Source organism: Alternaria conjuncta, assembly GCF_024043145.1.
Source record: "Alternaria conjuncta strain BMP 0040 chromosome Unknown scaffold_5, whole genome shotgun sequence".
NCBI classification, from domain to species: domain Eukaryota; kingdom Fungi; phylum Ascomycota; class Dothideomycetes; order Pleosporales; family Pleosporaceae; genus Alternaria; species Alternaria conjuncta.
Window position 1 is genome coordinate 234,304 of NW_026250094.1, and position 24,628 is coordinate 258,931.

The window sequence follows — 24,628 nt, forward strand, 5'->3', positions numbered from 1 at the left end:
TCTAGTAACCTCAGTCGAGCATCACAACGCTCTCTTCAGTCCCAGTTTACCCTCGCTTTCACCTCAGGATGATCCTCCAACCACTCCTCCACATCACCCTCATCAACCACCAGTCCTGGATGCATCTTCATCGCATCAACAAGCACATCCCTAATCCCCTTGTCATCATCCAGCGTAGACGTGAACGCCTCCTCCAGCGCATCAGCCAAATCCAGACCCTCATACTGCCAATACACATGCAAAACGTCTATGACGCCCTGTCGTGCAAACTCTTTCAAGTCGAGCATGTCAAAGTAATCGGCAACCGTATAAATGCGTACGTGCAGGAGGAGATGGGAAGCAGATAGCATCTTGCCTGCGCAGGGGCATTTGCGCTTGAAGATCTGCGGAGCGGTCGGGGGACCGTGCAGCAGAGCGTAGGTGCTGTGGTTGCAGTAGGCTGTGGGGTGGACGGTCTCGCCACCGGAGAACTGGTAGGTTGATGTGTACATGTAGTCTAGGATGTGCTTCATGGTAACCGTATCGACGTCAGAGATTTGTACTTCTCGGCTGTTAGTTTCCTGCATTCTGTCAGTATGACATGTATGTCGATGTGGTTGCCAATACTCACACTGCCGTTGAAGCGAAACATGCGCGCAAAGTACGGCGATGAGGCTTCCAGGATGCTCTTATGGGTGATGAAGTGTCGACCTTCGCAGATGATGGTGAAGTCTGAGGTTTCGTCATTGAGTGCAAGCTTGGTTTCTTTGATCTTGGGCTTAGATGGTGTTGGAGGAGCTTGGTTCTCTTTATCGAAGACTTGAGATGCTTTGACCTGCGGCGTCTTGGGGACGACCTTGCGGATGGTGGTCGCCTCAGTTGGGAGATCCATGGCTTTGATGTGATCTAGGGTCAGGGTGGTTGTTGAATAACACGGGTATTGACAGCGGGCAATGTGTGACCAGATTCGTCACGAGAGCCACGAGCTCACATGGAAAGGCAGTGCTGGTCGCAGGTTGTTTGGTACCACTGGTTACTGTCGCCTAGAGCGGGTGGGGGGTCGCTCGCGCAGCCGGTTTCATCCCAGCTTCACGCCTTGATTCGATGTCGTTACCACGGCGATAATCGAATTGCCTGCGGAGCGCAGGCAGCGATCACTTTCCGCTCATTGATCTGTGATGGCGATGGTGAGCGTGAAGATGACACAAGGCAAACATGTGGCGCTGAAGAGATCAGCCCGCCTCTAGTAAGCTTTGCAGGGATAGAGAGCGCGGCGATGTGCGCACCCGCGTCGATGACGCGCATGCACGTGTTGTGATTTCAGGCTATTGTAGTTTCCACAGACCTATTAAAGTAAAGACTGGCCGTCGATTGCGAGCAAAGTGGTAGTCTTAAGACATTTACATGCTTGAAGGCTTTGAGGGCTTTTAGGGCTGGGAATGAAGTCACACAATCTGAGTACAAAAATATGTGTTATATCTTCTCGCTGATACAACTTCCATAGTTCCAGCAGGACCGTGAGTGTCAGAAGGTCAGTCTTGACAGCGAAAGACATCGCCGCGTTTAGATACCATTGTGACGCCATCGCGACTACCCCAACTACGCCTGCGGAAATTCGCCAATGGAAATCGTCAGTCTGCCGATGGAAATCATGCGAAGCCCATTCGTCAAATAGATCATCACAGCCGCCAGCAACAACCCCCAGGCACACCTGAACATCTTCCCTCCCCGCCTCAACCCATACGAAACAAGCATCGTGATGACACCAGTCATTACGATAAATTCCAACGTCTTCATCAAAACCAAGCCGCTGCCTATAAAGAGATAAGCGTCACAGCCGAAGATTACCATAGCCTCCCTAAGCCACGCGGCCGCCCTCATGAGCACGAGCTTATTCAGATGCTCTGGATGTCGTCTCATAGCGACCTGCCCACCAATGTCGATCGCGATGCATAGAGCCTGGACGACCATACGTATTGCGGTCTTGGACAGATGAGCCCTGCAATCCGTACCCATTAGAGCGGAGAGAAATGCCATCTCAATGGGAGCGCCATAGAAGTCATCCAGCCCGATCAGAAGCCCTATCGAGAAGAAAAGCAAGCTCAACCCCAACAAAGACACGAACACCAGCTTCATGTAGTACAGCCAGAAAGAGAATGCGTCTGCCCATGTCAATTCTCGTGCGAAGAAGGCATATGAAAGTAGAGCCATCTTCTGTTCGTCATTTTGTGTGTGTAACCGTCCTAGCAGGGGTATGTTGGCGACTTGTGGGCTTGCTAGTACAGATCCCACGAGCAGTGCGTGGTCGACTAGTGCTTGGGTATAGCAATTCGACAAGAGATGGCACATGATGTAGTTCATCGGGCTTCCGTATGTTACGGCGAGGGGGGCCGAGCAGAGAGAGCAGGTTGTCATGTTGAGCTTCAGAGTCGTGATCTTTAGACACTCGCTGCCGATGAGGTGGCCGCAGGGTAAGAGTCTTACGGCCTTGCATGGGAACTCGTTTGGGTCGTCTTTGTTGTCGACTGCGTTGAATAGACGCATGCATACGTAGCATTCATCTTCTGGGTCGGGCGACTCAAAGTCCTCTGTTTTGTAGGTTTTTAGTGAGGCTGTGATGCCGTAGATCGGCTGAGACGATGCCATTGCGACTTAAGTGATACTGAAGGATAGCTGGTTGTGAAGTGGTTTGATAAGTTGTGATCTGATGCCAGTAGTTGTATCGAAGGCTTCGTGTTATAGTGGCATTCACGTGCAGTGTACTGATAGGCAAGAGTTAGTGAACTGAGTGAAACCGGTAACTAATAGTCACAACGTTTTCTATCCACGGTCTGCACCCTTTCAATGCTAAGCAGTAAGATAATTGCGACCAGAATGATCCAAACCATCATGTTTGCTGCTTTGCGGGACGCAACATGAGCTATCACATCGTTAGCCCCGCTTCTGAAGAATCTCAGACAAAACAAACTTACAATAAACTCCATCTTGTCCTCTCCACTCCACCTCCTCAGATCCAATTCCACCGTCTTCACAGGCTGAAACCCATGTCTCGCATACATGGGCGCACCCATGGGACTCGCTTCAAGGAACGCCTCAACACCAGCCTCATCCGCCTTCTCGCAACCCCATCGCACTAGCATACTTCCCGCTCCCCTCCTTCCATGTTGCGGCAGTGTAACCAGTGTATCTAGCACATAGTAAGGCCTCTTTCCCAGAATCTCCCGCTTGTTCGAGTTGAACAACTTGAAGAGTTCCGCGAACATCTCCGGGTCACTTTCTTCGTATGGTGGTGGGACGGTGAGACCAGCGTCGACCTCTTCCCAGGTCCGTTCCTTTGCGCCTTCTTCCTTGGGCTTGACGTAGCGCCAACGTGCACCTGCGATCATCTCGCCGGTCGAGGTGTCGACGCACTTGACGTAGAGTATGCCCTTGTTGGTTATGCCATCGCGGATGTCTTCCGTCACTTTGTCGAGGGTTTCCTGAGATGGCTCGCGGCGGGCGTAGAGGATCTTGTTGACGGTTGGGCGAAAGACTTCGTGACGTATGCGCATGTATTGCTCTGCTTCTTCGGGCTTGAGAAGCGAGACTGTGAGGTTCGGGTCTGGCATAATGATGGTTGGAAGACTCTGTAGGACAGAGACGAAAGACACTACTCGACAGTGAAACGTGGGTAGTGGTACTGAGAAGCAAATGAAGAAACCTGCGTGTACTTATGTACTCATGTGTCTGCCTAGGGCAGAGTCATACCTTCCGTGTTTGGCGTGCCCGGCATGCCTGTCGGAATCGGAGTAGTCACCCAATAGCAGTCCGAAGCGAAGGGAGTTGCAAGTACGATATGAGCATTGTTACCCACCAAAGGATGGTGTACTTGTCATTCTGCGCCTTACACGTAAAAGGGCTGATACAGTAGCTTTGTCACGCGGACACTATCAATAGTTGATGCAGGCGCCCAGGTGGTTTCCTGCGGGGGCAGCAGCTCTCGATCATGATCTCAATCACTCGCATACAGCAGGTCGTCAATTCGACGAGCCAATTTCCAATATACTCAGCGCTTTTCCATTCATTGAGCATGATGCATGCTAAGTTCAGCGATACTGTCATGGTGTTGTTGTGTTACATGCTGAGTACTGCAGGTGGTGTTGCGAGGTGCTGACTGCGGAGGCTCGCCTAATCCTGCCGCGTACTGGGGTTATCCCTGCAACAATTTCTCCCTCAGTTTTGCGATCGCGCGCCTGCAGCTCTCATTGCACATTCACGATAAACCACAATGGCGCCCGCAAAGACGATTCCACACAAGTCCGGTGGGCACCAGCGCTACGCACCCGAGAAGGCGAAAGACCCTGCGCGATTCCAGTCCGAACTTGAGGGCTCAGACGACGATGCAAATGCAGGCGCACTGCAGCCGGTGAAGGAACCACAGGACGATGACTTTGAGGGGTTCGGCTCCGAGGAGGAAGTTGGAGACAACGGAGCTCAGGACGACGAAAGCGATGACGAGAGCATAGACATCCAGACGGAGAAGAAGCAGGAAAAGCCTGTCTTGCCGAAAGATGCTGAGGAAGAAGAACTGGAGCGCATGATCTTTGGCGACTCTGAAGGCTTCCGGCAGGGTCTGGAGAACTTTTCGCTCGACCCGACCGCAAACGCATACGGCGATTCATCGGACGAATCTGGCGCAGAAGAGGCCGACCTCGACGCTGTGGCAGATCAAGATCTATTCTTCTTCGATGCTGGTCCAGTCGCTGCGCCTGCGGGCTCCGTTGCTGCAAAGGCAGAAGAATCAGACGAGGACGATGGCAAGCCCGCCTGGGAAGACAGCGACGACGAGAGGCTCGTAGTCAGTTTGGCGTCGGTGCCGCAATTGAGGAAGCTGCGAGAGACGGCAGACGACGACATGGTCAACGGCAAGGAATACGCGCGGCGGTTACGCAAGCAGTACCAGAGGTTATACCCTACGCCAAAGTGGGCGGCTCATGCGACAGGCAAGGCCAACAAGAAGCGCCGACGGGATATGGATGACGACGAGAGTGGTGATAATTCTGCGAGCGACATGGACGTGGACGAGGAAGATTTGTCTACGCAGCCACTGGCTAGGCTACTCAAGGATGCGGATATTTTGTCACAAACCTCACGAAGCGTGGCCAAGCGGAGGAAGGTGCAAGCAGGCACCATTGACATTCAGCGCCTGAAAGACGTCGCAAAGGCCGGGCCGGTGAGTACCGCGATGCCATTGCAGACGACCCTCATACTAATTGCTATTCCAGTCTGCCATCACCTCCCTCTCTTTCCATCCCGCATACCCGCTGCTCCTCTCCTCCGGTCCTAGCTCAACACTATACCTTCACCACGTCAACCCCAACCCGCCGAACCCGAATCCTCTCCTCACGTCCTTGCATATCAAAAAGACTCCTCTTGTCACCACAGCGTTCCATCCTTCACCTTCGGACTCGCGCATCTTCCTCAGCGCGCGACGACGCTACTTCCACGTTTGGAACATCGCGACCGGCAGAGTGGAGAAGGTGTCGCGTGTATACGGCCACCAGCACGAACAACGGACAATGGAGAACTTCTCCCTCTCGCCCAACGGCAAATACATGGCTCTTCGGGGTTCCTCGAGAAAGGGTGGTGGTGTTATCAACATTCTGGATGCAAGGACACTGCAGTGGGCGACGCAGGTGCGCGTCGAGTCAAGAGGTGGTGTTGCTGACTTCGCATGGTGGGGCGACGGCACTGGTATGAGCATTGCGGGCAAGAACGGAGAGATAACGGAGTGGAGCGTCGAAGGAGGCGTCATAGGAAGATGGAACGACGAGGGTGCTGTGGGTACTACAGTCATCGCACTCGGTGGCAAGAGCGGACGTGAAAGCTGGATAGGTGGCGATCGATGGGTGGCCATTGGCAGTTCCAGTGGCGTGGTCAATGTTTATGACCGGCGAGCATGGAGCGAGAACGACCCCTCAGTCAAGCCTGCCAAAGACGATTCGAATGGCGGTATCCCCAAGGCACCGAAGCCGGTACGCGACTTGCAGAACCTGACGACACCAATTTCGCATCTCGCATTCACGGCGGATGGCCAGGTACTCGCCATGGCGAGTCAATGGAAGAATAACGCCATGAGGCTGGTGCACCTCCCATCGGCAACCGTGTTCAAGAATTGGCCTACCGAGAAGACACCGCTCGGCAGAATCACAGCAGTCGCATGGGGAAGGCCGAGCGAAGAGGAGGAGAGAGAAGGCAGTCTCGCACAGCTAGCAGTCGCCAACGAAGCTGGACATATCAGAATGTGGGAGATAAGAGCTTAATTTTGGATGCGTCGACGTTAGAGGACGCCAAATCACTAGTGTTTCCGACCCAATCTGCCGGCTGGGAGTTTTGACCGAGAGTACTGCACATATCGCACACAAGAAGTTTAACATATGTTCGAAGAAGCAGCGCAAATGATTGTCTCACCTCTTCCCTCCAGTGATGAGCAAGCTGCGTCAACTGCGAGGGATCAGTCAAGCGCGGGTTCTTACATGCTGGATCGCAACTGCTGCGAACTCCCGAGCCGAGAACGGTCAACAGCTATTCATCTCGCTTTCCAACTGCTCTGCAAACATGTCGCGTCGTCCTCACTCCGTCTATCGATCTATCGTCTATGCTTACTTTGTTTTCATCGTGAACATGGCAGGTACACTCCCCACGCACCCGGGCTTATACACCCGCCTCGTACGACTATCCTCCATCACCACAACAGCACTTTTGGATACCTCTTGCACCACAATCATTGCACAACAGCCTATCAGCAACATCTTCGCAAGTGCATCATAGCAACAACATTTCCTCTCTCATCATGGGCAAGAACAAGATCCGCAGCAAGGACAAGTCAAGGAAAGACAAGACCTCCATAAGCGACACGAATGGCTCAAGCACCCCTTCGACATGGACATCTTCTCACGGGGCGGTCATAACCAGATCCACTAGCAATACATCTGATCGTCGCCAGCTTCCAACAGAACCCCCGGGGAAAACGCTCTGTGTTCCTACCATCACCTCGCTCAAAGATACAACTACATCCAGCACTTCCCCCAGTTCATCGCCCGCTCCTCCGGTAATACGCGGAAAGGGCTCAAAAGACAAACGAGACTCGGTCATCTCAAGCACATGGGAAGGTCCAAAGCAGCAGTCCGAACCTAAAGCTACCACCGCAGCCCGACCTCGATGGGGCTTCAGGCCTCGCAACTGGTGGCCATGTCGCATCATACGCTGGATATACCAATTCTTCGTCGCTCTGACTCGGATACGCTGGACCGACAAGCAGATCTCCAAAGATCTCATATTAACACTAGCCTTCGTGGGTATAGTCGTGGCCGGTGGCTACGTTGCCCTGGACATACTGCTCAACGCAATACCTGGTGTCTCGGCTCAAGCCGTGGATGGCAACTGCAGTATCGTCTACGTCACTGTTCCTGGACCGATCATCACCATCTCGCTCGTTGGTGCGTCGCCAACCAACCCGGCGAAAGGCACGTACTACTTTTCTGTCGTGAATAGTACGACGGAGTGGTTGGACAGTATTGCGCCGCCTAGTCGGTTCAGTACGCTGCCTACCAGGACGGCGGATGTTACGCCGATTGTCTCTTCGGTGGGGGTGACGAGTTTTCTCTCTTCCGGAGCGGCTGTCGTGTCTTCAACGTTGGGACCGACTACGTCTACGCTGTCTCTGTCGGGTCCTTTCGTCTCGTCGTCTGTAAGTTCACCTTCATCGGGCGCAGCATCGTCTGAGACATCGAGCTTACCTCGCCCTATCAATCAACCACAGAGACCGTACCCGTCGTATCCTGTTTCAACGAGTGTTGTCACTATCAGCAGCGGGCTGCCTACTCCCGTTTCTACGCTATCCACAATTCTGTCGCCGTCTGCGACCTCTACGCTTTCAAATGCAATCACCTCATCAGTCGCCTTATCAAGCAGCCTGCCTGGCCTGAGATCAAGCATACTCCCAAGCACACCTGGCGGAACATCTTCGGTGCCTCTACCCGGCTCGAACGTACCAACGACTTCAAGTGCACCTGCAACGTTGACAAGCCCGTCTGGTAGCTCGGCTACTCTCAGTCGCGTTACATCGACAACTACAGGGGGCTCTTTCGTTTTCCCGTCCACGCAGAGCGACGGCTTCACGGTGTCTCTGCCTAGTCCCACTTCAGGACCGACTCCTTCCGCCGACGTATCGTCAAGTACCTCCATAAGCCTGTCGAGCAGTATCGGTAGTTCTGCAATACCATCGTCAACGGGGCTTACTCAATCGCTATCTACATCAACTCCCCTCTCGCCAAGCAGCTTCGGTTCATCTACTCTTCCCACCAGTGTAGGTAGCTCCTCCGTTGTGCCATCGACAGGTTCCACTTTGCCACCCTCCTTGACGTCCTCAACCGGGAGTTCCATTTCGACACCGGGGATGTTGCCGACTTCAGCTCCATCATCCGCTCCAAGCAGTACATCCAGCCCTACATTGTCGTTGAGCTCCTCGAGTCAGCCTTTGACTAGTATACTCAGCCCAAGTACCTCCACCGGCTTTGCCACACTGTTTCCCATCACGAATTCTTCGTCAAGTCTGAGCTTCAACTTGACTTCTAGCTCTTCTACGCTACTGAGTTCGAGCACCACGACGAGCTCTTCAGTTAGCTCTAGCTCTTTGGCTGGTAGCTCTTCCTCGTCCGATAGTAGCATAAGCCTTACATCCGCTACTACCTCGTCCGGTTCACTATCGAGCTCAGTTTCAGTTTCACAAAGCACTTTGACTTCGAGTCTGACTGCCACCACCTCGTCTGGGTTACTATCGAGTTCTGTGCCACTTTCGCAAAGCACTTCGGCTTCTATTCCGACCGCCACCAGTGTGTCCAGGTCACCGTCAAGCTCTATTTTCATTTCGCAAAGCACCTTGACTTCCAGTCCGACCGCCAGCACCGCGTCCAGCTCACTATCAAGCTCTATCCCAGTTTCGCAAAGTACTCTGACTTCTACATTGACGTTGACGACAACTACCTCTCCGCTAGCGACGTCGTCTGCTCCTCCAGGCTTTAACGCCACGTCTATGTTTAGCGCTCGGGCTATGACAAAGGTGATATCGTATGGGGATGTCGCCATTAGCTTCGTTTTTCCGTCACCCAACATCTCAACGACCGTGTCGTACTGGACCGGGATATACCCCACGGTGACTGGACCGGAGCCATCAGATCTGCAAACTATACCTTTGACGACACGGACTGAGCGCCAGACCCCAATCTCCGCTCTACCATCCTTTGAGATCTTCTCATCCCGATCCAGACGTTTCAAGACGGTAGTGACGACAGTGTTTGAAGACGAGGATGAAGGGACGACATCACTTGCGAAGCGGCAGGATATTCCAATCACTGTTGTTGTGCCCACCCCAACACGAGAGACGGCGATACTTGCGACAACGACCGTGGCTATTCCGGATGCACCAGGACCTTCATCTTGCGGTGAGTCGGGCAACTTCACGCTGACGTTCGATGACACGGTCACTGGGGACGATGACAACACTATACTGCTCGTTGCCAGTGGCATGAAGAACCCCTACCACCACCTCTTCTACGGAAACGGATACACATACGTACCCGACATGTGGGAGCCATACCCCGCAATTTCCCAGCCAAACATCGCCATGTTCCTGCCTCTGACCGGGCGGCTCCTTCCCAACACGCCCTTCGCAGGCACGATGCTTCCTGGCGAACTCGGCGCCGGACCACGAGCCTCAGTCAACGCCTACTGGTTCAACGCGTACTCCGCCCACTTTGGCTGCGCTCTCAACGGCCTCACACCCTGTACGTTGCGCATATCGGGATACCGCTTCGACACCACTCTCCAACAAGAAGTGCTAGTCGCAGAACAAAACGCGACTATCCCGGCATGCTGGGGCTACATCAACTGCCGCCTAACTCAGATCTTCTTCAACGACGACTTCCGCGCGTTGTCTGGTATCCAGTTCAATGCCTACACATACAACCTGGGTATACCGCAAGTGCACATGATGGATGATCTGCAAATGGAATGGTACAACAACACCTGTTCGGCGGGTATACTACGGATAGGACACAGCTAGTGTGGATCTAGGGTGTGGCGAGGTTGAAGTCATTTCATCGGGAATATGATATGTTGTTGGAGATGGCGATGATAAGAGTAGCATAGTATATCCTGGTGAGCAGTATATCTAGACGAGAGTTGCATACAGTTAGTCCACATCAAATGCGCCACTCTTCCTGCAGATGACCGTGATGAAGCCTCAGGTGACGGCTAGACCGTCGCGCTGCAATGAGGCGTGAGCTCTCCATCCGCGTCGATTGGCCGTGCACGGCAATCGTCGTCCGAGATGTGTTCCAAGGTGTTTCAGACGGGGGGTGCCATGTGAGCTGGAGGGGAGTCGAAGACGCGTCGGCAGCCAGCCACGGAAGGAACGACGCGTAGCGTGGGTGCAAGCTCTCCACGGCGACTTCCCTCGTCGACGTCCAGGGTCCTGTTATGGCGTCACGCGGCGCCGTCGGATTTCCATGTCACGCGCGAACCGCTGAGGCTGCAGCTCCACGCGGTGCGCGCATATCGATATAGCCGGCGTATCATTCTCCAGCATAGCTTTGAATTTCCTTTTTCTTCCTTCTCCAGACCTCGCTGCAGCTCTCATTCGTCTTCCCGTCTTCGATTGTCGCATGTCCTGTTCCCGCCTCAAGCGACGTGCCGCATCTGCCTTTACCGCGTAGATACTAGCGTTTGCGCGGCAAGCTTGACCTCTTCACGGGTGCAGGTGATAGCAGTCTCTTTCTCGGCTTTCGCTGCTCAGAGGGAAATTCTCTCACTGCTCCGCCGAAGGTAGACCGCCGACCCAGGCCCGAGGCCCGCTACCACAATTTGCAGAGCTATGGCTACCTTTGCGCAGACCAATTTTCCCTCAGACGTCCGAGACAAGCCACCCCACCAAGAGCCCCCACCACAGCATCGACAACACCACGGACCCTTCTCCCATCAGCTCAACCCGCCCACCGCGCCTCAGTCTCAGTCGTCGAACCCCCCGCCGCAGATAGCCAGACGTGCCTCGCGCGACCTCAGGCCCCAGCACTCCAACGGCGCAATGGCGGGCGCGAATGGCCATGGGCCCATGGCGGTGCCGGGCGGGCGCGCCAACGGCCACGAGCATAGGGCAAACTTGCGCGAGATGGGCTTTGCCGGCCCGCGCAGCCCCCCAAACAACAAGAACACCTCACACGTCCCCTGCAAGTTCTACCGGCAAGGCGCATGTCAGGCTGGCAAAGCGTGTCCGTTCCTGCACTCCGACGAGCCGCTGACGGAGCGGGCGCCCTGCAAGTACTTCACCAAAGTAAGACATGTGCGGGAGGAGGTGAATCATCGCTAATCACTGTACTAGGGAAACTGCAAGTTCGGCCAGAAATGCGCCCTCGCCCACATTCTCCCCAACGGCCATGTAGTGAACCGCGGAAACGCCGGTAACCACTTCAGCCGCATGAACATTCCACACCACCAGGAGATGCCCATGAACAGCTCGCTGCTTACCATGCAGGCACACATGGGCGGAATGCAGCCAGGCTACCCGTATGCCATGCCCGACGAGTACGCGAACCAGAAGAACCAGTACGACATGATCCCGACCATCGACACCACCTTTTCTTCCCACCCAGGCTCCAACTATGGCTCGCCGCCAAACGAGAACGGCCGACTTCCGATATCGCCGACACAGAAGGGCTTGAGCGTGATGGATGTAGGACTCCCTGCGTCTTTCGACAGCCAAGGTGTCTCGACCATGGCGCGATACGGTCCCATTGCGTCTTCAGTACCCGCCAAGTTCCTCGCAAACTCCCCGCCGTCCTCGTACCAAGCCGATTCGCCCGCGCTGCGAAACCTACACGACTCTGCGTTTGGAGATGGTCTGCGGAGGGGCATTGCAGGACTGGGGTCCTCTCCACCAGAGTCGGTAGAGCAGCCAGTTGGACGGAGGATGCTACACTCTGAGCTTGCCGCGAACCGCTCTCGAGGCATCATGTCGTCGAGTGTAGGCGCGCGACCGACGTACAAGGACGAGGAATGGGATGAGACGGACATGATTGGCAAATTCGAGGAGGACCTGCTGCCCAATTCGTTGAGCGATCTTCTAACACCACAGGAGAAGATGCGCCGCTTCTCGCGCGACCAGGGCGAGAGCGACAACCGCACCTCGCAGTCCAGGTTCGGAGTCTCGCCAACAGCGTCAGACCTCAAGTACGGATCACCATCAGCAGCCACAGCTTCTCCCTCGCGATTCCAGTCCATGTGGGCCAAGCCCCGAGGCCCGACTTACGATGGAGGATTCGAATCAGGCTCACTACCAGGCCAGTCAGCCTTCGGACACGTCGGTTCACCCCTCCGCAACTCAAGCCTCCACCCAGGAGCCAGCCCCTCCCTACGCGCCATGAACCGACCGACCACAGGCGACATGAGCCCATACCTCGCCTCCCCTCCTCGTCAAGCTTCCATGAGCATGATCAGCCAGCAACTCTCGCGCACCCGCATATCAGCCCGCGACGAAAGCGGCATCACCAGCAACCCCGTGCACCCCGGCATCAACCGCGTCACCTCCGCATCCAGCATCGGCAGCTCCAGCGGCCGTCTCGGTATCGATCGCGCCGTAAGCAGTAGCAGTATCAACCGCGAGAGAATCGAGGAAGAGCAGGGTCTGTTTAGCATGGAAGAGGAGGATGATCTGAACAAGAGCAGGGACGGCGCTTCGACTACCTCTAGCAACAGCAACAAGCGTCTGAGTGGTCTGTCTTGGGGTAGTGGTGGCAAGGGTAGCCCGAACCTGGCCCCTGTTGGCGGTCATCGGACTGCTGGTAGTTCTGCGCTCGGCAAGGAGACGGGTGCGGGTGCTTGGGGTGGAAACGCTTGAATCGACGGACGACACCCAGACGATGTACGACGATAGCGGAGACCTGCCCTGGCCGCCCAGAGCCGATTCAGCACCAGCAGCCACCCACACACCCCACCCCACGACAGTCATCTCTACGACATTCTTCCCCTACATCACTCACTTCAAAAGAAACTAGGTTGGAAAATTCTCAGCGTTCCCGGCGCAACTTGCATACAGGGTCCTATTCCTCCCACAATACGGACCCTAATCCCTCCCATCTTTCAAACGGCATATACATAAAAGTCTCTTAAAGCTTCGGCTTGACATGATCAACCATGAGGATTCTACCTGGCGTACACAGCACAACGGCACGGGCATGTGCCATTTCCATCTTCTTTCCTATTATTTCCTTTTCTTTCTTTGCAAGTGGGCGTTCGTGCGTTTTTCTTCTTATTTCCACATGAATGGTGCGTCATGGGCAATGGAGTTTATATAAAGATGAATAGTTAGTGGCTATCTTCTTATAGTGGCTAGGCTTTTATGCTGTATGGGGTTAATGTAGTGGATGCTGGATGTGATGAAGGGTTTACTGAACAACGAGTATTTACGATGGCATATGAATGAGCATGGATGGATCGATGAAATGGGTGGGTGAAATGGATGGATAGGTAGCTTTAGCTGGAATGTATATATACATATTCTTGATCAATCGTACTAGGCGTCTTGTGCAGGAACAGTTGGTGGTGGTGGTGGTGCGTACTCGAGAAACTCGGGCTCTGCGAAGCTTAGAGGAGTGAATGGAACATTGTGACGCATGCCACCCAGTGGTATGCCTTTGCTGAAATGCATCGTCGCCTTACGCAGGCCCCAACGCATGTTGAAGACCTGGGTGCATTTCAGCAAAGGACGGCGACCCTTCGCGTGCTTGTGCAGGATCTGCGGGCTCCCATGTTTTGAGCTCATTTAAAAACAATCAGGGTCGTCTCGCCTGGGGCTAGGCGACCCGTACGTGAAGTAGTTGGGCGCGATACTTCCAGGTCCACTCGTTGGCTGGGCTAATTCATTGGGCCCAGATCTTGCTCGTTCCTGCGCTTGTGTGGTACTTCGACTGCGTATTTGGGCCTGTTCCATAGTCGCCCAATCCGATTCTTCGTAATCAAGCGATTCACGCGGTTGTGGAGATACCATTCGAGGTGGGGGTGGAGGTCCATGTAACTGCTGGAAGCCGCTGTTCGTCGAAGAATATTCGAGGTCAGCCCCGGAAGGTTGAAGAGGGCCGTAGCGATCAGACCTAGGAGGCAGCTTTTGCTGCCTTTGCGCAGGATATAGAGGCTGCATATCGGGTCTTCGCCAGGATGGCTCAGTCCTCCAGTCGGTGCCGTCTCCGCGAAGCTCTGTATATGCAGACTTGGGTGATCGGTATACAGAGGACATGCCCTCTCCGGGCTGGTGATTTGAACTCTGAAAGGTCTCTTGTGTCGAAGACGGTTGACGCAGGGGATTCCAAAAAAAACGTGGTGGGCGATAAGGGTTCCTGCATGCTTGAAGGCGCTCCGTGGTTTACAGACAGCTGTGGTGACGGTGCAGTGGTGTTTTCAGATCGCGATGACAACGGTGCTCCCATGATGGGACCCATCGTAGCATGTCGCATTCGCTCAGAGTCTGCTCGGGCACTGGGCAGGGAAGCATGTTGGGCATTTGTGTAGCCAGGCGAACTGCTGTAACTCTGTTCCTGAGACTCCAGGTAGTCGTTGAGGAGCTTCTGGTCGAAGATTTGTTGTGTAGCGGTGACTTGAAACTGTAGTGGTGACTTGAAACTGTTGCGGTGCCTGTTGCTGTTCTTGCAATCGTCGTTGCTCCGCACGTTCGTCCAAAACTGCCATTTCCTGTTGCCACATTCGTTCTTTTTCCTCATTCCATTGGGATTTATGTTGCTGCTCGTAAGGTGCTTTCTGCAGTTGCTGCATGTGTCGACCATAAGGTAAGTAGTCCTCCTCCTGCCGGCTTAGCAATAACCTTTTCTTGTTTTATCGTTCGAGTAGGTCATCCAACTCAGCACCAGCCGAATCAAAGTCTGGTGGCCTTGAAGAAGCGTGTCCATAGGATGATACCGACAGTGACCTTGGTGAATCGTGTCCATAGGATGATACCGACAGTGACCTTGGTGAATCGTGTCCATAAGATGATACCAACAGTGACCGTGGCTGCAACGCAGCGGGAGCATACTCAGCATCGTCGTAGTTATCATCGCCGGTATGCCAGAAACTGTCGAAATCGAAATTGTCCGGAGCTGTTGGGTCACCAAGGAATGGCTCCGAACCCAAAGCGTTATGCTATCGTGATATCAGCATGCATATAGAGACAGAGGTTGTAAACTACACTTACATGGTCGTTCCTGTTGATATGTACTGGGTTGCTGGAAAGAAGAGCAGGCTGATCATGCTCAACGCTGTCTTGCACGGAGAGGTATGAACTGCCCCGCCGGAAAGATGACGGGGGATCCGCGTCAGAGATATTTGGGTACGTTTCTGACGGTAATACCGAGTGCGGGCGAATGCGCCCGTTGGCCGTTTCATTGGCTTGGCCTTGTCTGTATGCTTCACTTGGGTCGAGTGACGCTGTTTCTGCTTGAGAATTTCCTACAGCATCAGGGTTTGAGCTTAAGCCTGCGATGTCAATTGAAGCCACCTGTTGTGGTCTGTCAACCTGATCACCCGTGTTCACTGTTGCCAATGTGTTGAGGGCTCCTCTCCTGTAGAGCATGTCGGCATGCTGGCGAAAGCGGAGGAAGAGAAGCGGGATGCCTTGGGCCAAAAGCTGTCGCTTCTTGTCCTCGGGCCATCGAGAGACGTCACTTTCAAACTTTTGCATGATTTCGGGCGTGGCTGTTTCCATCAGCTTTTTCGCGAACTGGTTGATGATCAATTGGTCTTGACGGTTCTGAGGCATCGAGGTTTCCTGTGCTCTCGGTGGAAACTGTGTTCCCTCACCCCCGCTACTTTTCTGCTGTTTCATCGTTTTATCCTGATGATGCAGGACTTGCAGTATTAAAAGCTTTTTTGTATCGACTCCCGGAGCCAGGGTAGAATTTTGTTCCCTCCAAGTCCTGAGCTGAGTCCATGTCGTTACATCGGAAGGCAAGTTCTTCTGTATCTGCGCGTTCAAGACATTGGGGGGAAAACGCTCGTCATCTAAGTAACGTATGATCCCCGGATTCGTCTGTAAAATCTGCTCAGCAGCAGCGATCCTAGCCGCATGCGTGGGGTACACACTCGAACCTTGGGAATGCTGCTTATGCTCTTCAAGCTTGGATGCCACATCTGCTGTGCGCCGAATCTTCGCTGGTATGAGTAAAACATTAGACTGGCCATGGTGTTTACGCGTATGCGCATTGAGCGCGCTCCTCTTTCCAAAGCCAATGCGATTGAATTGACAGGACACTGTCTGGCAATACACGCGTTGGAAATGGGTGGTCTCATGCTCGAGCCGGAGTTGCCAAGTGGCAAAGCCCGACGATAGCCTCTCACAATGCGGAAAGCGGCATCTAAAGGCAGTGGAAGCATATGATTCCTGGAACGCCCGAAGTGTGGCCGGCGCAACACCCTGTACTTCGTGCTGAGCCAAAAGATGGACAACAGCACTCTCGTATACGTGCGCGAGTCGGCTGAAGAGCGTTCGGTCGTTGTTGGTGACGTAAGTTTCGATATCTGGAGAGGTTCGTGAGCTCACGAAGGTGGCTACATTGGATTGACAGGCTGTGTTGTCAACTTACCTGAACTGTTTTCACCGTCAAGTTGGCTGACTAGTTGTCTGAGACCCAGTACATTTGCCATTAAGTCGTAGATTGGTATGTTCAGAAAGGGGTTGAGCCGTTCCTCTACGTGGGTGGTGTTTGCCCATTCCGGCGACGTGATCCGATGTACAGCAAGTCCGAGTGCGTGCAGATAGTTTTCGTGTGTTCCGTGCAGCTGATCTAGTTGACGTTGAAGGGGTCCGCCTCGGCGGAGATCTCTTCCAGAGGCATATTGCAGGCAGTGTTCGATCCAAAACTCTATCGCATATGGTAAGAGCCTGTAGTGGCCGCTCGCGATGAGAGCAAAATAATCTGTGAAGTTGCTTCCCAATCGTACGAGCTCCAGGCCGCGGATGATGACAATCGCGCATGCGCAGGATATGTCAAGTGCAACATCAATTGCTGGAAGGATTTGGGGTAGTTGAGCCTTCAGGAAATATCTAATTGATCGTTAGCGGACATAAATCTAGCTGATGGATATGCTTACTCTTTGACCGAGAAGTGGACTGGTACTATCGTTGAATCAGGTAGTTCTTCGATAAGCGGTTTGCAGTGGTCAAGAATGGAAGCGACAGGAATACTTCGCATCTGAGAGCCCATGTCGTCTGGAAACATAGACAGCGCCTGCAGTAGCTCTGATTTATGCAGAGGCCTTCGTGAGAAGCATATCCAGCTCATGATGCGTGGCACGCCTCCGTAGCTTTGGGCACCTGGGGCGCTGCAGAGACGAGTCACGATCTGTTTGTAAAGGGCCTCCAGATCAGATGGAAGGCTGTCGACGACAGTACGTAGTTCCTCAGGGCTATACACCGTATCAAGTGATTGCAGCACGAGGCTCACCCACAAGAACATACCTGTGTGAGCGTTAGAAAAAGTACTGTCGTTCAGCAGATTGAACGGGACGTACCCTGAGACTTCTCAAGCAGAGTCTTCTTGACGTGAGCCATGATCGAGGAATCAGGGTCGAGCTCTTCGAAGTGCTCGGGAAGATCAGCAAGCTTATCATCGACAAAACTGGCAATCGCACGAGTAACTGCAAGACCTTCGTCGCCATTGCTAAGAGAGATCATCGTTGACAATTTGTCCTTCTTGCGTCGCGAAGTGACCATAGTCTCTCGGCTGGCGATCATGATCTTGCAAATATGAGAGGACTGGTCGGTTGATATCATCTGCGAAAGATCCTTGAGAAGCTCCGTTTGATCTCGTTCAGCCCATTCATCGATGCCGTCTACAATAAGCCGCACGGATCCCAACCCTTGAAGAAGTTCAGTAAGAAGAGTCAGTAATGCTTTCTTCGTGGGTACTGGGTGTGATTTGAAGTAGACATCATGGACGTAAGTGGCGAGATCCTGGTGTTTTTGAATCACTTGCGAGATAAGGGATCGCAGGAGACGGCTTAGGCCATCGGATTGGCTTCCAAGAAAACTACAGAAGTAGTAGATAACATGGATGGCGTTCGCCTCGGTGTGTTGCACAAGCACAGAGCATATGGTAGACTTCCCTTCACAGAGGTCAGCAAGTGAGTAGTCACGGCGGTACTTTGACATACCTGCCCCGGGTTTTCCGCAAAGCCAAAAAAAGGGATTCTTTGCGCTATCTCCCAGCCATTGCTCAGTGGCTTCGTGTTGTATGAACCAATCGCAACTGCCTGGCAAGTAATGTTGGATGCGCCGGTCGAGAGAGTCGGCTGGGAGAACATCGGTCGTTCCCAACCACGTGAGGACTGTTTGAACCTTGACCTGAATTTGGTGTGTATAGTCAGCCCGTGTCTCATATATACTGAATTCACTAGTTCGCACTCACTGCAGCCCACTCGCGCTCTTGTTGCTCCCATTTGTCATTGTCGGCTTTGCCACGTCGGATGGATTCAGCGATGTCCGCTGCAGCAGCTTCCTTGTCGGCTAGCTCGCTGTGATACGCCAGGCTATGCAGTATCCCATTGAATCGTGATTCAAAGCCAGCCCACATGGAACCGAAGAATATAGGCCATGCTATAGCTAGTGAGAACAACATAGTGGCAGGCTGCTAGTGTACTTACATTTCCTCTTCACAAACTTGTAAGCTCGACGATGAAACTCTACAATGTCAGAATATACTAGGGCTAGCACGTTCTGAAAGTTGTGATCATTGACAAGTGCAACGCCAAGACGATGAAGGCGAGAGAGTATGTCCCCAATTTTGCCGTAGGCTTCTATCAACTTTTCGAAGGCACTGATAGAATCGGCCGTGATCTGTCTTTACAGTAAATAATCCAGCCGCTGTCTATACATGCGACTACTCACCATAAGCATCATCTTTACTGGTGCCCAGATCCAAGGTAGAAAAGGTGTGCCGTTGCACAGCACCTCAACTACCTTGGAGTAATGCTCCATTCCCCGAAGGAATGGATCCAGCCGAGCCATATTCCTTTGCATCCGCTGGCCGCGGAGCTCTTGCTCAATCTGTATCGCTGCCTCTCGGACATCTTTGAGCTGCGTGATTTGGAATTGTCGTTGGTCGTCGGACGTGACAGTGGATGCAAACCGCTCGAACGCGTCTTGGATCGTGACGCGGGCTTGGGCGGAAGGGGCCGCCATGACGAAGTGGGGCCGTGCGCGCGTCACGGACACGCGACGAAATCTGGGGCAGGAGGAAGATGCTTCGATCACAACACGTTCGCTACTTTGTGAACATATCGATGGTATTTTCAGTAGGGGAGTAACGGAGGGCAGCTTGTAAGTGGCACGCTCAAGGTTGACAACACCTGGGCACGCTTGTACAGCCTCGTAGGCAGACAAACTCAGCCCCAGTGGCTTGCAATGGCTTGCCGCAGTCATGCACCCACAGTAACCTTTCTGACTTCCACTCTCCAACATGGTGATCTGCGAGACGTCTTCTTTTGCGTCTTCAGAAGATTTACAGCATGCTCACACGTCTTCCAGAGATCGTTGTCGACGAATCAGCTGCTCCAGCTCCAAAGCGACGGCGATTCAATACCCCCCATGCGGAGAGCGTCACACTCGAGAGCGTCTGCAATGCATCTGACTCTGTATCCTCGGCGCAAGTCACGTCGATACCATCTACTTGCGCAATAATTGAAGAGACAAGCGACAACACTTTGGTGTGTTATGGCATGGTTCGTCGCGTTCATCTTAGTTCCGTGGCCTACACTTACGTTACTCAGATATCAGATCTAAAAGTACAGAGCTCTTCCCATCATGTCGCTAGTCCAACCTCGGCCCAACACCCGATCCGCTTCGAACCTCCTCGCACGCTGTACCACGGTAGCGCCAGTACGCCAATCGGGCGGCTCGACGAATATTGGGGCGAGCTACTGAAGAGGCTGGTTGCCGACGACGAGCTCATATTACAGCTCGCACTGTTCTCGGCCCCCATCGCCCCCTTGATAAAACCAAAGATGCCTAGGAGAGATTTACAGTACCTTGGAGTCACAATATATGGCCCCAGATGTCGCTGCGATGACGTGGGCATTTTCATGACTCAAGTCAACTGCTTTTTGGACGATCCCGTTGGATGTGATCTCAATGTGCCCTACATGAACCCCCAATGTCTGTTCAGTCTTCATAAGCGACTACCGATGACTTTTGATTTGCCGCAGATGCAGCAACCGTACATCGACAGTTTTTCACGAGCCTCACTCGATATTCTGTCCGGTTTCGAGACTGCTGATGACTTCGAGTCATCGGCCAGCCCTACAGTTCTACTTACCGAGCTGAAAGAGTACGTAATCTGTCGCGAAAGAGGTGTATTGACTAACTTCGTCCCAAAGGCATCAGAAACAAGCCCTTACTTTCTTCCTGCAACGCGAACGAGGTATGCACCCAAACAAAGATGGTGTTGGCATATGGTTGCGGAATACAAGCGCAGACCAGTCTACGTGCGTATGCCCGAGGCCTCTTTTCGAGATTCAATGCTGAACCATGATGTGCTTCAGTTTTGTGAACGCTGTGACTGGTGAAGTACAATCTGCCCCTGGCCCGATATGGCGTGGTGGATTGCTCGCCGACGAAATGGGTCTTGGAAAGACGCTGAGCATGATAGCTCTAATCGCTTCTGACCAGGATCGCCCTTCAAACCACGATCGATTTACATGCTTTCCTACACCCGAGACTTACATACCGTCGACTCTGATAGTGGTGCCAGTGAACTGTAAGAGTGCATGTATTGTGCGACTTTACAAATACTGACTTCTTCTGCAGTGTTCGGTGTTTGGGAATCACAATTACAGAGGTTCGTCGTCGCAAGCTGTGCGAGTTGCTCTTGCTGACCTTCATTAGCCATGTTCAACAGGGCAAGTTGGCATGGTGCATGCATCACGGCAAACGGAGGTTCAAGCTGAAGGACCACGAAAAGCCGCCCGGTAAGTTGTGTTCACGTACACTCTACAGATGATACGTCGACTGACGGGCCGTTACATCACTAGAGATAGTGTTCACTACCTACCAGACCCTCGAGGGAGAGAACCGCAGGAGCGTTCGGAGCAGCGATTCTATATTCTCCCATCACTGGAGACGCATCATACTCGATGAGGGTAAGCTCGAACGACTCTCTCACATCATGTGGTTCAATACTGACTAAACCTCTTCTAGCACACACAATACGCAACCACAAGACTTCTACTGCGCAAGCAATGGCCGCGCTCCGTGCGACTTCGAGATGGGCAGTCTCGGGCACCCCAATCCAGAACAGCCTGCTCGACTTCCATGGCCTCTTCAAATTCCTTCATTTCGCCCCCTACGACGATCCAAAGGCCTTTGATGACGATATCTCGAGCATATGGCGTACAAAATCTGTCGAGGACGCTGGCGAAATATTCAAGACACTGCTCTCGTGCATCATGATACGTCGAACCAAGGCTATTCTAGATCTGCCCTGCAAAGACGATCAGTTGATACGTGTGCCATTCTCTCATGAGGAAGAACGACATTACCGCCAAATCGAGCAGCCCGTCCTGGATATGCTGGATCGCACCACAGGAAACGGCAGCCAAACCCAGGCCCCTTGGATGACCGCTATACAACAGATCAACAAACTCCGCCTTGTTTGCAACTTAGGAGTCTTCACTCCTTCGCAAGTGAACGGTTTCTCGCAGCCTGGCAGTTTAGATGACACGACATCCGTGATGAGCGCCCGCTTCTCAATGGGTGGAGGATTTTGCGAACTGTGCTTCCAGCCAGTAGAAAAGTCAATACTCAGTACTGGACTCCGTGATCCTACACAAGAACAAGTCTACTACTCAGCCTGCAGCAAGTTCTACTGCGCCGAGTGCTCTTCGAGTCTTTACCATCGATCACCCGATCCATGCGCATGCACGGAGCAGCCGCGACCCTGTCACCTGCGTCCGCTGGCATCCTTATTAGCTACTCCTAGTCTAACGCCCACGGACAGTCTTTCACCTTCATCGATGGATTGGGACTATGCCAACGAGATTTCAAGCAAAGTATGGGCGCTTGTTTCGCAGATCAGGTTGCGTCCACAGGAAAAGCAGTAAGTCCACCACGACCTTCGAGCACGTTTCCGAGCTAATCTCTCGCTAGTGTCGTATTTTCGTCCTGGACATCAAGTCTCGATATGGTGGAGAGAGCGCTTCGGTCTAATGCAGATCAAGTCATTCAATTCGTCCGAATCGATGGCAAGGTGCAGCCGAAAAAGCGCAGCCTTGCTATAGAGCGGCTTCGTGACGACCCTGGTATACGCGTCATACTGATCACCATTGCTTGTGGCGCCTGTGGGTAAGTTTACGAAAATATTATCCATGAAACACGAACACATACTAACAGTTGTTCCAGTCTGGACCTGACAGCGGCATCTGCAATCCATCTTCTCGAACCCCAATGGAACCCATCTCTCGAAGATCAAGCGCTCGCTCGCGTTCATCGACTCGGACAGACTCGTCCCGTCACCACCATACGCTATATCATGAAAGACTCGTTCGAAGAGGTAATCATGGCGCAGCAGATTGTGGAAATATGAACTAACACGTCCACCTATAGCACATCCTCAAAGTTCAAGATCGCAAGAAATTGCTCGCCACAACGCTCCTCTCCAATGGCTCTTCGCTCGAGGTAAGCAATGCGCATACGAACACATTCACGCTAGCCTTCACATACTGACAAGCTGTTCTTAGAACCTGCGACAATTGCTGCACGAAAGAAAGGGCGGTCAACATGCTTGATGGGACGCAAGAGCATCGATGGCTAAACGCAATATATTCTTCTTATCATTCGTGCCTGGATTCTAGTTTCTGATAATTGTAAATACTCTCATACGAGACTACCATCGTGTTCAGGGTGGTAATGAATTGCCGGAGTCGTGACTGAATCGCCGTCCGCTTTGCTTCGTCGCGCACAACTTCGACAATGTACTGATGCAAACTTCTATGTGAAGCCCTCTACAGGTACCATAAGTGAATTCTGTCATGGCGTATCTGATTTCTAGCTCGTGATGATAGATGACTCTTGTGATCGTCCTACGCCTCCCTCTTCGCAGGCTGCTGGTGTTGATGTAGGTGGCCCGTGCGTATCGCGTATTGACGCGTCCGCGCGTCATCCTTCTGCCATCGCAGAAAGACTGCAAGCACTACATCCCCAATCACCAGCGACACCTGCACATCACCACCGTATATGCCTTCGATTACACGCGGAAAATTACGGCCAATGTTTGCGCATTCCGCGTGCTGCTACATGGCGTAGCGCGTGTTACGCGTTCTACGGATCTCTAGCATGTTTAGAAGCTGCGCACGGTAATCGTCGTATGCCTTTCTGCGCGCTTCTTCCTTGTTATCAAACTCCACCTTCTCCTCTCCGCTCAATCTCGCCGAAATCGCGTCGGCGCTTTCGCGTTGGTCAGCCTGGCTCAGCTGTTCGAAATAGATAGGAGATGTTGCACCAAGACGGCGACGATGGCAGCCACCCAGGTCTTCGTCCAATTCGCCGGTTCCTTGGAGACGAGGCTGCTGCGCGAAAAACAACACTGCAAAGGGTCAGCCTCTGCAATTAGCGACGTGGCCTCCAAGTGAAAGGGTGAAGGCTATGCCATCATGCCATGGGCGTGGGTTGGTATTCTCTCCCTTTGCTGCACACACCGTGCGTGGCATTTCCTAGGTTATCTTAGCGTATGTACCCCGCACACAAGCACGTGATAAAGGCTCCATCCCAGCGCGCCACTCCCCGCAGCCTTGAGAGCAGCTTGATACAACCTGTTCATGCTCAAGTAACAATGCCTGGCGATGTTCAACTCGTACTCCCGCGCCGCGATCCGACAATTGAATGATGGTATCAACGGAGGAGAGCTATGCGTGCCATGCCAGATAGCCATAGAAGAAGACGAGCGTACGGGCTTCGCTAGCATCGGTACTCCAACCTGGTTGAACAACGGCTTCCGAGAATACGATGAATACCAGCATCTTACCGAGCCCGTTCTCTATTGCGACTGTTGTCGTCATGTTTTTCGCGCCCGAGAGTTCCAGAGACGACAGGGAAGAGATCAAAGCCCATCAGTTGATGCGCAGAAGTATCCTGGGGACTTCAACGGATTGACAACGTGTGTGTTTCTGCAGGATGACGATTTGGATTCGAAGGCGTGTGAGGCGGCATTGAACGACTTCAAGGTTCACAAATCAGATTATAGTCGGACAGTAAGACATCACTGGGCGGATGTGGAGTTGATCAAGAGTTGGCTTGGTGACTGCGAAAAAGACCACGGCCATGCCTGCAATGAACACCAGACATCACTTACTGATACTGGGCCGCTTTTGCTTCTGGACGTTATCGATGATTGTCTCGCGGTTGGGAATTTCAAGGATCGGTATTTCGCCTTGAGTTACGTCTGGGGCGCTTCGAAACAGTTCCTGACCCTGGTGGAGAACTACGACCACCTGCGCGAGCCCGGAACACTTTCGAAGCAACCCTTGACCCAGACGATCAGGGATTCAATGACTTTCATCAAGAGCCTGGGTGAGCGAT

General features: G+C 53.0%; 9 protein-coding genes across 9 annotated transcripts; 5 read left to right on the top strand and 4 right to left on the bottom strand.

Annotated features, from left to right (window-relative positions):
* Nucleotides 1-35: 35 nt before the first annotated feature.
* Nucleotides 36-871, bottom strand: J4E85_003740 (uncharacterized protein; the record flags this gene model as incomplete). Its single annotated transcript, XM_051468006.1, has 2 exons — nt 36-560; nt 611-871. The coding sequence occupies 2 exons, from the start codon at nt 869-871 to the stop codon at nt 36-38; spliced, it is 786 nt and encodes a 261-aa protein (XP_051327598.1).
* A 904-nt stretch (nt 872-1,775) lies between these two features.
* J4E85_003741 (uncharacterized protein) lies at nt 1,776-3,587 on the bottom strand (the record flags this gene model as incomplete). The annotated part of the gene is made up of 3 exons (XM_051468007.1): nt 1,776-1,793; nt 1,828-2,610; nt 2,952-3,587. The coding sequence occupies 3 exons, from the start codon at nt 3,585-3,587 to the stop codon at nt 1,776-1,778; spliced, it is 1,437 nt and encodes a 478-aa protein (XP_051327599.1).
* Nucleotides 3,588-4,246: 659 nt separating this feature from the next.
* Nucleotides 4,247-6,281, top strand: J4E85_003742 (uncharacterized protein; the record flags this gene model as incomplete). Its single annotated transcript, XM_051468008.1, has 2 exons — nt 4,247-5,191; nt 5,244-6,281. The coding sequence occupies 2 exons, from the start codon at nt 4,247-4,249 to the stop codon at nt 6,279-6,281; spliced, it is 1,983 nt and encodes a 660-aa protein (XP_051327600.1).
* A 530-nt stretch (nt 6,282-6,811) lies between these two features.
* On the top strand, nt 6,812-8,505 carry J4E85_003743 (uncharacterized protein; the record flags this gene model as incomplete). The annotated part of the gene is made up of 3 exons (XM_051468009.1): nt 6,812-7,708; nt 7,831-8,054; nt 8,358-8,505. The coding sequence occupies 3 exons, from the start codon at nt 6,812-6,814 to the stop codon at nt 8,503-8,505; spliced, it is 1,269 nt and encodes a 422-aa protein (XP_051327601.1).
* Nucleotides 8,506-9,052: 547 nt separating this feature from the next.
* Nucleotides 9,053-10,081, top strand: J4E85_003744 (uncharacterized protein; the record flags this gene model as incomplete). Its single annotated transcript, XM_051468010.1, has 1 exon — nt 9,053-10,081. The coding sequence occupies one exon, from the start codon at nt 9,053-9,055 to the stop codon at nt 10,079-10,081; it is 1,029 nt and encodes a 342-aa protein (XP_051327602.1).
* An 810-nt stretch (nt 10,082-10,891) lies between these two features.
* On the top strand, nt 10,892-12,910 carry J4E85_003745 (uncharacterized protein; the record flags this gene model as incomplete). The annotated part of the gene is made up of 2 exons (XM_051468011.1): nt 10,892-11,347; nt 11,396-12,910. 2 exons carry the CDS (start codon nt 10,892-10,894, stop codon nt 12,908-12,910), a joined length of 1,971 nt encoding a protein of 656 aa, XP_051327603.1.
* Nucleotides 12,911-14,938: 2,028 nt separating this feature from the next.
* Nucleotides 14,939-15,886, bottom strand: J4E85_003746 (uncharacterized protein; the record flags this gene model as incomplete). The annotated part of the gene is made up of 3 exons (XM_051468012.1): nt 14,939-15,031; nt 15,061-15,204; nt 15,257-15,886. The coding sequence occupies 3 exons, from the start codon at nt 15,884-15,886 to the stop codon at nt 14,939-14,941; spliced, it is 867 nt and encodes a 288-aa protein (XP_051327604.1).
* Nucleotides 15,887-17,147: 1,261 nt separating this feature from the next.
* J4E85_003747 (uncharacterized protein) lies at nt 17,148-19,240 on the bottom strand (the record flags this gene model as incomplete). Its single annotated transcript, XM_051468013.1, has 6 exons — nt 17,148-17,518; nt 17,572-18,165; nt 18,214-18,403; nt 18,468-18,655; nt 18,720-18,741; nt 18,947-19,240. 6 exons carry the CDS (start codon nt 19,238-19,240, stop codon nt 17,148-17,150), a joined length of 1,659 nt encoding a protein of 552 aa, XP_051327605.1.
* An 899-nt stretch (nt 19,241-20,139) lies between these two features.
* Nucleotides 20,140-22,839, top strand: J4E85_003748 (uncharacterized protein; the record flags this gene model as incomplete). The annotated part of the gene is made up of 9 exons (XM_051468014.1): nt 20,140-20,384; nt 20,942-21,024; nt 21,094-21,195; nt 21,254-21,929; nt 22,053-22,151; nt 22,202-22,396; nt 22,454-22,604; nt 22,658-22,729; nt 22,792-22,839. The coding sequence occupies 9 exons, from the start codon at nt 20,140-20,142 to the stop codon at nt 22,837-22,839; spliced, it is 1,671 nt and encodes a 556-aa protein (XP_051327606.1).
* Nucleotides 22,840-24,628: the final 1,789 nt, after the last annotated feature.